Raw genomic sequence first — 11,718 nt, 5'->3', positions numbered from 1 at the left:
CCAGCGCTGGGCGGGTTACCATGGCAATGTGGTTGAAGGAGATGCGGCAGGACTGCTCGATTATAAGAGGTGCATGGGACTTACGTCTGTGATTACACCCTTGGCTCCTGTATTAGTGTGCATTTGCACAACAAAATCGTGGATTACGCCAACACTGAATCCATAACAGCACAGATCACGCTAGGCTCTGTCTTCGAAAGAGCTTTGTAGAATTTAGAAACTGGGGGGAAAAGAGCTTTTATCTATGGAAGCCTTTGAGCTTCACTGCTCAGAAATATCCTGCTGAGCACAGGTAGACCTAAATCGTATTTACTCAGCAAATGAGAAATGAAGTCAAAAACCTCATCTCTTCTATTGCATAATGCACAATGAATACTGTTAACTACTTTAATAAATCCCAAACCATGGATCTTCACTTGTAAACAACATTGAAAACAGCACAGTCTATGACCAGAATGCCATTAGTTTTAGGCTATACCCTATGTCACAATCTTTAGAAATGTTTTTGAAATGGTAACAAAATAAATAGGCCCTACATGAAGTCCTCCTGAACAGCATGTTACATGCAGTCAGTCATTACTGAGAGAGCTTTAAGCTGCAGAGGACTGAGCCTGAAACTTGCCTGGGCCAACACAGAGGCACTCACCTCATATGTCACAGTTAGTAAGAAATTAGACGCGAGATCTAAATAATTTATCTCTCTCGGTGGATGTTCAAAATAACACGAGGCACGATCAGCAGTTCTTGCTTTCTGGTCAGAGAGGGTAGATTTATCCACCTAAACCTGCGAAAAAACATTTCTAGAGCTATAAGAGTAAAATTAAGTAATTGTTTTTAAGCATAATAATGATCAATGATAAATACAAGTATACTTATAAAACTGTCTGAAAAACATTAGTATTGAATTTAGGCCTATAGCATGTATAGAAGTGGGATTGTGGCTTTGCAATTACACTTTTGTATTGTATGTATTGAGAGCCTACCAAATTGCCATAATCCAACAGCTGAAGATTTCTCTCACTGAGTGGAACCAAATACTATGTACATCTCTGGAAAAACCTGCACACATTTCTGATATCATCCTACAGTTGCTGAGTGACATTCGTATGAGTTGACAGTCACATTCAAATTTGCAGTGGTCTCTTAATTTTGAAGATGACTGTCAACTCATTCGAATGTCAATCAGCAATCGTAGGATGACATCAGAAAAATGTGCAGTGGTCTCTCATTTGTTTCCAGAGCTGTATATATATATTTTACATAATTCAATATTGTCAATTAAAAAATGACCATTATCAATCAAAATGTATGAAAAAAGGAATAACATTTTAACCTTACTCTGACATCATAGCTCTTTAGCGACATCTGCTGGTTCACCACATCGTCCACAATGTAATTCACAACAGGAAATTTAAGTCTATACTCTCTTTTTGCTCAATTAACAATAGCATGAGCTTCTTTAGGTGGCAGTTCAGTTTTCATATGTTTTGCTATTTCTTTTGGCATTAACATTTATATATGTATACAGATGTTTTCAGATCAGAAAATACAGTAAATTCTCATTTTCTGTATTGTTGCATTTTTGTTTTGTTCTGTCGACAGTGTTTTTTGTTACTTAAGGTTACACATTTTCCCCTTTTCCCACAATGCTCAATGGTTTCTTGAGGTCTTCATAATAAACACCAAAAGGAAGAACCACAACCAATGATCAACTCTGTCTGAGGAGCCCATTTTGGGGCACCCCATCGTTTGCACATCGTTCTTCGGTCGTGAGTAGAGATTTGGTCCGCACGGGTGAAACTGAGAAAGCTCCCCTTTTTGAGGCCAATGGCTCATTCGCGTCTCACGGATTGATACTTCCAGACCGAGGCAGCCCATAAACAACCAACTGGGTTTTGTTCTTTTGGTGTTTTTGCATTGATAGCCCCAGATAACCAAATACATAAGAAAGCGAAATTTTCATAATGGGTGACGTGAAATGTGTCAACTACTTTTTGTGTTCACCTTATATTTTGCTCACTTTGTTCCGCTTTATTTAATCTTTAAGCGGACCATCAGGTGTTATAACGTCTTAGTTACAGGTCCACTCAAAAGCACTCTATTCATTTGTGATGACATTCTGTGTCTGATCATAAAACCGCTCTGGACTCCTTTGGATGGCCTAAAGTGAAGGGATAGATGTAAAAGCATAGTGCATTGATAGAACTGGTCTTTCCTTCAGCTCGGTTTAACCGCAACAGTACCACCACTACAGTACACATGCGTAGACCAATTACCTCCATAGTGGTAAAATTCTACACTGTAGGTGCATATTCATTTGTAGTGAGAAATAAGAACATTTATTTGACATGTTGAAACAATACTGACAAGTTCGTTGTACCCGTTCAGAATACTTATATCAAGGGCAAAAATAACCCGTGTCATCATGTCAGATAAACTTTCACTGTCCCATTTATGGACCGCCAGCAACCCCCAACCCCTCCCCAAAGAAAAATGTAAACATACAGGACTGTGACCTGGGAACAATACACAAAGACACTGTCTGTTAACAATTATCAAAAACAGTTTTTTGTGTATATACCATACACACACCCAACAAACAAACACTCTTGGGTTCACATTCTCTCTCACTCACACACACACACTTCATGATTCATTATTCATTTCATGACAACGCAAATGTAAAAAATGTATGTCATGTTTTGGAAATGCTGGAATGCTTACACTGAACAACATTAATATATAGTCTTAAATATATATTCAATAGAATTCCTTTTTATATTTAATGTATATTAATTTATACTCTCTCCATGTCCTCAGTGGTGAATAGGTGTTTCTCTCTGTCTTAAATGAAAAGAAAACAAAGGCAAACTGTGTTTCCCTCTAGCCACACTAACAGAAAAAAGGCAAAGTGTTTCGATCAGCATAGGCCACAATTAAAATGAACAAAAACAAATGACAACAAAAGAAAATAATAAATAAACAAAAATAAAACAAATATACAAGGAAAGAGAGAGGACACCAGCTCTGTCGAAATTACATTTCATACTTCTTGCCCTTGTCAAGTACATCCTTGAGTCAGTTGAAAAAAATATACCTACAGTACTGCACAAAAGTTTTAGGTCCAATGAAATATATGTATAAAGGCATTTCTGAGCACTGGGTGTTTTTCTTTTGTAAGCTTTTTTACAAATGCATGTCACACAAAAACAAGCACAAACATTGAACAATAAACCGTTACTAGACGTTTAATTGTTGAATATTTGTGTGTGTTCATTCTCATATTCTGCATTATGAGGGGGGGAAAAAAACACTCAGTGGCCAGATGGCACTCTTTAAACACAACGTTCATGTGTTCCGTAGAATGTGTTTCTTAAGTTACAATGTCTCCTTTTTGTTATACTTTAAGCGGTAGCCAACAGCTATCTCTAAACATTCCACCAAAGAGCCTGCAGAGAGAAAGTCCAGCTCCACCTCAATGAATTTGATGTAGATACCGGAGCTCGGCGCCCCCTCTGGCTTGGAGGTGCTGCCGCCGGAGTTGGCCTGTAGGAAGCGGTTGATGGCAGAGGGCTCTGCCCTGCTGTGGTGCTTCCCGGCAGTCTGAAAGTGCTGATAGAGGCACTGCTGGAGGGTCTTCTCCTCCGCAATGCCGAGGTAGCAGTACGTGATTTTGGACTCGGTCCTTTCCTCGGGCTCCTCCGCCTGAGACTGACTCATCTCGTCCGTGGCCCCTCCGCTCTCCTGAGACAGGGACATGCCATCGCCGCCGTCTCCCACGCAAGAAGACGCCAGCGGGCCGACAACCTCCTCGTAGCCGATGGCGTAGAGTCCGTAGGTTTTCGGGATGCCCCCGGGCAGTAGGTACTGGGAGCCGTTGCTGCAGCCGGCCGCCCTGGACTGTGCAATGGGGATCCAGTCCACCTCCATGTGCAGCTCCAGGCAACGAGCCTCGCTGATGGTGATGTCCAGGAACTTGTAGTAGACGTTCTTCCAGTTCATCTTCTGCACCTTGGTCATGATGACGCGGCCCTCGGCCTTCTCGGGGTTGAAGTACTCGCGCAGGCGTTTGCCCAGGGGCACCTGCGAGCTGATCTCGGCGTAGTGGTAGCGGATGTCCTCGCGCCAGCGCGTGTTGTAGCCCACGCCGAAGATGGCCAGCTTGTTGGACAGGTGCAGCCGCGAGAAGTCCGTCCACGTCTGGAAGTGCTCCCACTTGATGTCCACCGACTCCAGGATGCGCACCACGTTCTGCATCACCTCCTGACGCCTGCCAAAGCCACGGAGAGAAGAGATGTTTAAAGACCCTCCAACCAGACCTCCATCTCTCACACGATCTGATTCTGGGGTCTTGCCATTTCATCTTTTTGAAGATACTAGAAAATGTAAGGAGGCTTACCATCACTCTTCTAACTTGAATGTGTTTTATAGTTTTTAAGGAGACGCCACCAGATGATTGTTATTTCTCAGGGAGGGGATCACTTCTCTACAGCACCCCTTACTGGTCAAATGCAACATTTGACAACTAGATTCATGGATTCAGATGCTAAACCATAGACTGTATACATTTGAACTGAAACAGCTCTGTCTGCTCCATGAGTGGTCAAGTTGAATACATCTGTCAAGTTGCTAATAGCTTTGTCTATTAATCTGGCCTGATATTTTCTTTGATTTTCTGTATTTATTTGGCATCAGATTTATTATTGTGTGGCATTTTACCTTTAGCAACATTTAGCAACAACACAACCCATTTCTAAATAGCCTGTCTCTTACCTACTCATCTGTAATTAAATTCACCTTTTCCTTCCTTGACCATATGATACCACAGTGGGCCAGATTCTCCAACATGTGCATGCACAACCCACTCCACTGTGTGCTAGCTATTATTTATTTATCACCATGTGCAATGGGATCAAACATCACTTCTGCATGAAATACTATTTTCACACTTTCTCTAGGAAACAACAATGTCATCACATACAAAGAATACTGCACTAAAACATTTCGCTGTTCACCTCAGAGTTATAAATGACCTCTGCGATAAAACAGATAATGAATAACTCTAAGTTCTAAAAAATCAACACGCCTGAAACGAATCCTGTTATAAGAAGTGAGCAAAACGATGGTGGGAGACAAACGACGCCAGTGTATGTGATACTCACTGCATCTGTACCGTAGGCTCTGGCCGTGGCTGTAACACTCTGGGCTTTGGCACTGGGACTTCCTCTGGAAAAGCAAACAATGGTTTTCAAGTCTCCTCTGAAGAGAACATTTGGTGGCGGCAACAATGGATACACTGGCCCCTTTCCACTGCTCCCACCACTGCTATATGTGTGTTCTTGATGCCAGTAATAAAGATATTCTATTCACAGCTGGCAATACTTATGACACTAATATGTTATCTTTCCATTACCTAACTGGTTAGAGGGTTAAAATAAACATCTAACAAACTACTGTAGTATTATGCATAACAAGTGTAAACTGCAAGTGTAAAAGCAAAAAAAAACAACAACATTTAAATCACATTCTTTCCTGAAACATATGGATGTGGATGACTGACAGGCTACATGTTTCTGCAGTAAACCAGCATATAAGGTCAAGCATGAGCAGTGTGAATGATTAAACAGATGTCATCTGAGATGGCTTGTTATTTTTGAGTGACATGTTAGAGCTTTGGAGACAAGCGCTTACTGTGTTTATGATTTGTGCACATCAAACCTGATTCATATCAGAAGTAACCTATTCTATAGCTTACTAACATTCCAGTTTTATTCCACTGAGCTTTCTGTGGGCCCAGACTAAGATAAATATTACTGAAACATAGGCCTACTCCCACGGGCAAACATCAGAAATACAAAACAATATGAGCTCTGAATAGTGCATAATTCCATGGTTCTTGTGTCTGAAACGTCAGAAAACTTTGCATCGCATCCATGATTTCTTAATGTTGTATATTTTCATGCTAACCATGTTAAATTCCCTTATAAAAATGAATTGAAGCCTTTGTGTTGAGTGTGACACCCCCACAAGCAACAATCTGATTAATGTATGCCATTTTGTCCTCTATTCAATGGGCCTGTCCTACCTCATTCCACTGTGTTGTGTCTACATTTCTAAATAGCTGGAAATCACCTCCATTACAAAAAGGCAGTCCTACTGTAACAATAGGACTTCCTGTTTTAAATCAATCAATTATTATCGAAGTATAATAATATATTATATTCAGGATATAAAACCAATCTTCTTTACTACATAATTACATAAATACTAATGAATTCATGCAATTATAGCAACACAAGAAGGGGGGAACTACATTTATAAAACTATAAAGACTCTACTAAAAGCAAAGACCATCCAACAGCTGTAGGCTTAATGTTAAACCCCACTCCTTACCTGCCTCCACCTCTCCCTCCTGGAAAGCCGAGGACAGCTCCTGCTCCTGGTTGCACCAGTCTTCCTGAGAGTAGTCCTCCATGGTGCTGCCGTCCGACTCCATCTCCTGGTACAGGCCGCTGCTGTTGATCAGCACCGGCTGGCACGTCTGGGAGTCCCAGCCACCCTGACCGAACACTTTCTCCAGCTGCTCGATGGAGTAGCTGCTCTTCCTCTTCCCAATGCCGTGCTCCTTCACGCGGCTGTAGCAGCGACGCAGCGTCTGCTCAGGCACAAACAGTTAAGTCTTGTTAAATAAAACGACTTGCTTTATTTAGGTCATTTACTTTTCAATCGCCAATTTATGAAAGGTGTGGGTGAGAGATGACTCATGAGAATTTCAATTAAGGTGTTTCTCTTTTCCCATTCATCAAATGCAAACGCTTGAATTAGTATACATTGAGCTACGCAACAGAAACCGTCTACCTTGACCCATTTGTTAGGCTAGTCCCAATATTTGACAAAAGATGTGAACTGTGACAAACTAGCTAGGGCCTTATGTCTGCTATGTTTGGGAAGCCAAGAGAGATTTTTTGAATATGCACACTGAACAGCTGAAGGCTTATGAGGTGCAATTTAATGTTTGACAAAAAGAATTTCGTTTTGCACCTTATACTATCAGGTGGAGATATTTTAAGGTCCTATGACTGGTTTGGCCTAAATGTTTTCATATTTGTGACCAGCTGATACAGTGCCTCTGCTTTGATCTCAAGCACACTATTTAAAGACAACACAAGCAGAGGTATGCCTATTCTCACTCATGTCAGGTGGTCAGTACTAAATTTGCAGTTTCCTTTTTTCAGTACTAAATTTGCACCACACTTCACCAGATACTCATCCACAAGACATTCATCCACAGGTGTCTCAGATGAGGCTGGGACATCCATCCAGAACAACAGGCTAAATCACCTCTGGATAACCCATCACGGTGGTGATAAAAAATCTCCCAATCTGATGATGTGAGTAGGGCCTACTGTACAAAACGGAGACCACCTTTGGCAGTGAAATGCCTATTTAGACCACTGTACGCTAGCCCTCCTATCCTATGGTCTGATACCGATGCATTGTCCATGTTATGTGTTAACATCACTTTCACGTGGGGTAACAGTAACATGTCTTACTTGAAATAATGGTAGGCTACAGTAAATGGACAATGCTGCAGACCTGCTATTCAAGCAGACTAGTATAATCGTTAAGTTTTACCTTCATCCTCTCTCTACATTGCGAGGGAGTCCTTTCGTAGCCGAGCTCTGACAGAGCTCTTGATACCCGTTCGTACATTGCTGGTCCTGGTGCTTTGCCAGAGAAAACAGTCCCTGCAACTTCAAGCTGTTGCATCCGTGCCTCCGTTAACCGTTCATTTCCCCATACAGCGATGAGGGCATTTGTTTCCGAAGGGGTCCAGGACATACCCCGGCAGGCGGTGAAGCTGTTTGAGGCAGAGGCCGATCCACTCCGGCCTGCACCCCCCGAAATCGTGCTGCCAACATTGAGAGGGGAAAATCTGTTGGGCGTGGAGGGGTTGGAATGGTATTGATTGCCGTCACTCAAGTCCTCCGATTCTGGAGATGGAACTTCAGTTTTGGGGATCTTTAATGGTATCGTTACTTCGGGAGACTGATCTGCGTTACTGGGCGCCGCCATCTTGCCTCTGTTGCTAGGGGGAGGGGATGGGAACTGACGTTTGTGCGCTGAGCGTCAAGTGCATTTTGGGATATTTTGTTGTGACAGGTGATCTTACATCTTACAAGTATTTTGCAGACCATTTTAAAGCTAGGCCTAAATGATTTAATTTGTGTTTATGACAAAATACTGTCAAATTACAACAGCAGCAGGTTTGTGTTTTATAAAGCTGTTGCATTTTCAGTGGCCAGAACCAAAGACCAACCAAATGTCTGGTTGGTCTTTATTGTAAAAAATTGGCAGAATTCTTCTTTAATATTAATCTCCCTTTGTGAGAAAAAAAAAGATTTTTTTTTTAATTATTATTAAAAAAAAACATGTGTTTATTAGTCTGGCTATCTTAATTCAATCTCTTAATTGAACGTCTGGGGAGTCAGCGATTTATTTCTAGCCTACTGCACAAGAGGCGTGATCATGCATCATACGCATTTGGATAGTCAACCAATCAGACCAACGATCCAGGCACGCCTTCTGGATAAGTTTGTGATTGGACCCAGCAAAAGTGGACAGGAAGCAGGAGAGTAGATGTGCAGGTTAGATGTACGAAATCCAATCGCCAACAGATCAGTGGGTTTACCCATGAGTTTATCTCAGCAGAAAGTAGGCCTACATTTCAACATCAACTCTTATCACCCACCTAGGCCTACTCCACACCATCTACAGGCCGATGGGTGCAGTCACAAAATGTGCACATAAATAGCCTACATTTATTGTAAGACCCCCTATGGACAGACATCCACTAAACTTGGCATAGCCTACTCCAGAGGAAGTCAGGTTACGCATCCACAGTTCAAAATATCTCAACTGAAGGGGCAGTATAAAGCAGTATAATTTTGCATTTTATTTTTTTTACCGGGGGTGCAAATCACAAACGAGAGTGTTTATGGGCTATGTTTATGCGGGCCCTTGAGACCAACACAACATAAACATTTTTATCATCCTTGGTGCCATGGTACAGGTAGTCATTTAGGAAAAAACTTTTTTTTTTTGGATTTTGGTGGGCCCAGCCAGGGACCAAACGATTTTTAAAAGACTAGTGGGGCTACATGCCTACCAAGTTCATGTGTGCCAGTGTTTTAGTGTCCCGGGAATCGTTGACCAAAAATTCTGGAAGTTGATGATGCTAGCTATGCTAGGGGCAATGTGTAGAAGAAGAAAGAAGACAACTGATGAGTCAATATAGATTTATTGACTTATTGGCTGATCTTTAAACATCTTTAAACAACTTGCTCAGACTCTTCTCCGATTTCCTCATCAAGCTCTGAAAGACCTCCTCAGCCACCCTCAGAGACAAATAATGTTGTTCATCCTAGAGTTTTTCAAAACATCGACCATTCACCTTTTTCCTTTCAATATAATATTATAAAGTAGAAACAATAAAGATAAAATCATATCCAGTGTTCTTTTTTTTATTTCATTACATCAACCATACTTACTAAATGTTCCTGAATCTTTTGATTTTGCTTATTATTCTTATGCAGTCCACACAGCTTTAAGACGTGCTTGATGATTTTGTCCTTGCATCTGTTAGACCCTGTCTGACTTCGAGCAGACTGTAATTCTGGCTTTGGATAAACCCTCTGAAGCGTTTCCCATGTAAAATTAAAGACATGCTAAATAAAAAAAAAGAAAGTATGGTCATCACCAATATATGTTTAGGTAAGTTGTTTTTGTTTTTGAAAGGCTCACAGACAGTTGCCTTACCTTGAGATAGTCATATTTATATCTGGTGTTAAGATGCTGTCCATGGATTTCCAAATAATGTTCAGAGGGGCTGGGGGCTGGTAGTTTAGCCAGATCCTTTGGACTCTGTCCAAGTTCACAGGCCTTCCAGATCTCCAGAACAGCAGAGACAACCATCTTTCCTTTTTCATATGGATGATGAGGAGAATCCGTGGTGGCTTTTCCCTTTTGCAGTGGCTTTTGGCTAGGTTGCTTGTTGAAGGTTAAAGCCTTCCCCTGCCTCTCATCTCTTTCCATAGCATCATGTTCTTGTTTCATGGAGCTCTTCATGAAGGTGGGTTCAATTGCATGACTATCCCAAGACTGCTTGTGGAGCCTTAGGAGAGGCTTTTCCACAGCAGGCACTTTGGTCTTGTCAGTATTTAGCAATGGTGGAAAACATGTTTCATGAAAAAAAAAAAAAAAAAAAAATAAGATAGGAAAATAAAGACCTTGATCAACATCTGAGGCGTTGCCTTCTCAACTGCTACAACTGCTATAGTTCCCATCCATTAATTGAGATTGTTAAACAAGTTAAGTCAGTGCTTCTTCTTGTTCTTTTTGGTTGACAGCACTACTGTGTAACCATTTTAATTATTGTTCACATAGGCAGCAATAGTGCTGATTCTAACACTGTATGTCAGGTTTCCCACCAACATGCAAATCTGATAAATGTGGACACTATAACTGAGAGGTCATTGTTATAACTAAATAACAGTGAAATATGAATAACTTTATCTAATTTTACCTCAGCAGTTGAGTTTTTAAAAATAAAAGGGTTGGGTGATCTGTTGATGTCCTCACCTCCATTCTTCCACTGAAGTATAATCTTCCTTTTGTTCCTGGACAACTGAAGACCCCCTAAACACACCTCAATTTCATCCTAAAACAAACAAACAGACAAACCAAAACATATACAGGGCCCAATGGGCAAAGTGCACAATGAGCAAGTGTCTTGTGCATAAACTAAATGGGAGGACTGTTGATCCTCCATTGTTTGTCAGTGTTTGCACTTGTTACAATGGATTCTGCCTAAAGAGGTCACCATTTAAATTAGGACCCTTAGAGATGTCCAGTCTAGTTACAAATGTCAATTAATTCTCATGGCCTGGTCATTTGTAACTTCAGTATAAAAACATTTGCTAACATAGTATAACTAAAGATGTGCGGCAAAACGTAGTGGGGGATAAAAAGGTTAGGGATGTGATAGTCACCTGCTCCAACTTGCATTTGGCCTTAAGTTCATCAGCCTCCATTTGGATGAGTGATGCTTTATGTGTCTCCCCTCTCAGCTCATATTCTCTAAAGCCAGAAAAGGCCATCAGTGGTTGTAAGGAATAATTAATGCTCCTAGTGGATTTAATAGGCTATAGTATTGCAAGAGAACACCAACGTTTTCAGGTCAGCCAGCTCTTTGAGTTTGGCCTGAGTCTCCTCTGACAGAGTTTTTGCTCTTCCACGGAGGTTGTTTTCACAGAGCTCATCGTACATATCATGTGTGTGCATGATGTACTGCATTATAGAATTCGTTGACATATCGGTCTCTGCAGAAGAGGGAACTGCTGCCACTTCACCCTGGAGAATCAGGAGTTGAGTTATTATGGTAAATGTTGTTGATGTTAACTTCCCAGTTGTATTAGGCCAACTGTGGCACTCATAAATGATCAGAATAAAAAATTAAACATTATGAGTAATTTTCCCTCTGTATTCATATGGTCTCACCTTGTGTGCCATCTGAACGTGTGGCTGCCTATATGCTTAAAATCCTGGGTATTCTTTGTGTAAGTGAACTATCATGTGGCTCACCTGGAAACAGACATGAATGATGAATAGATTAACAAAAAAAAGTAGCTGCATTAGATTTTTTTTTATCCTTTACTT

The 11,718-nt window shown here is 41.1% G+C and overlaps 1 protein-coding gene across 1 annotated transcript; it reads right to left on the bottom strand.

Moving 5' to 3' along the window:
* Window positions 1-2,360: 2,360 nt before the first annotated feature.
* LOC134080257 (myb/SANT-like DNA-binding domain-containing protein 2) lies at window positions 2,361-8,086 on the bottom strand. The gene is made up of 4 exons (XM_062536586.1): window positions 7,636-8,086; window positions 6,394-6,655; window positions 5,163-5,226; window positions 2,361-4,270 (listed from the first exon to the last, which is right to left on the bottom strand). The coding sequence occupies exons 1-4, from the start codon at window positions 8,074-8,076 to the stop codon at window positions 3,379-3,381; spliced, it is 1,659 nt and encodes a 552-aa protein (XP_062392570.1). The 5' UTR covers window positions 8,077-8,086; the 3' UTR covers window positions 2,361-3,378.
* Window positions 8,087-11,718: the final 3,632 nt, after the last annotated feature.

Source organism: Sardina pilchardus, chromosome 5 (genome assembly GCF_963854185.1).
Source record: "Sardina pilchardus chromosome 5, fSarPil1.1, whole genome shotgun sequence".
Classification (NCBI taxonomy): Eukaryota; Metazoa; Chordata; class Actinopteri; order Clupeiformes; family Clupeidae; genus Sardina; species Sardina pilchardus.
The sequence above is the reverse complement of the archived record's forward strand: the minus strand, read 5'-3'. Positions and strand labels throughout refer to the sequence as shown.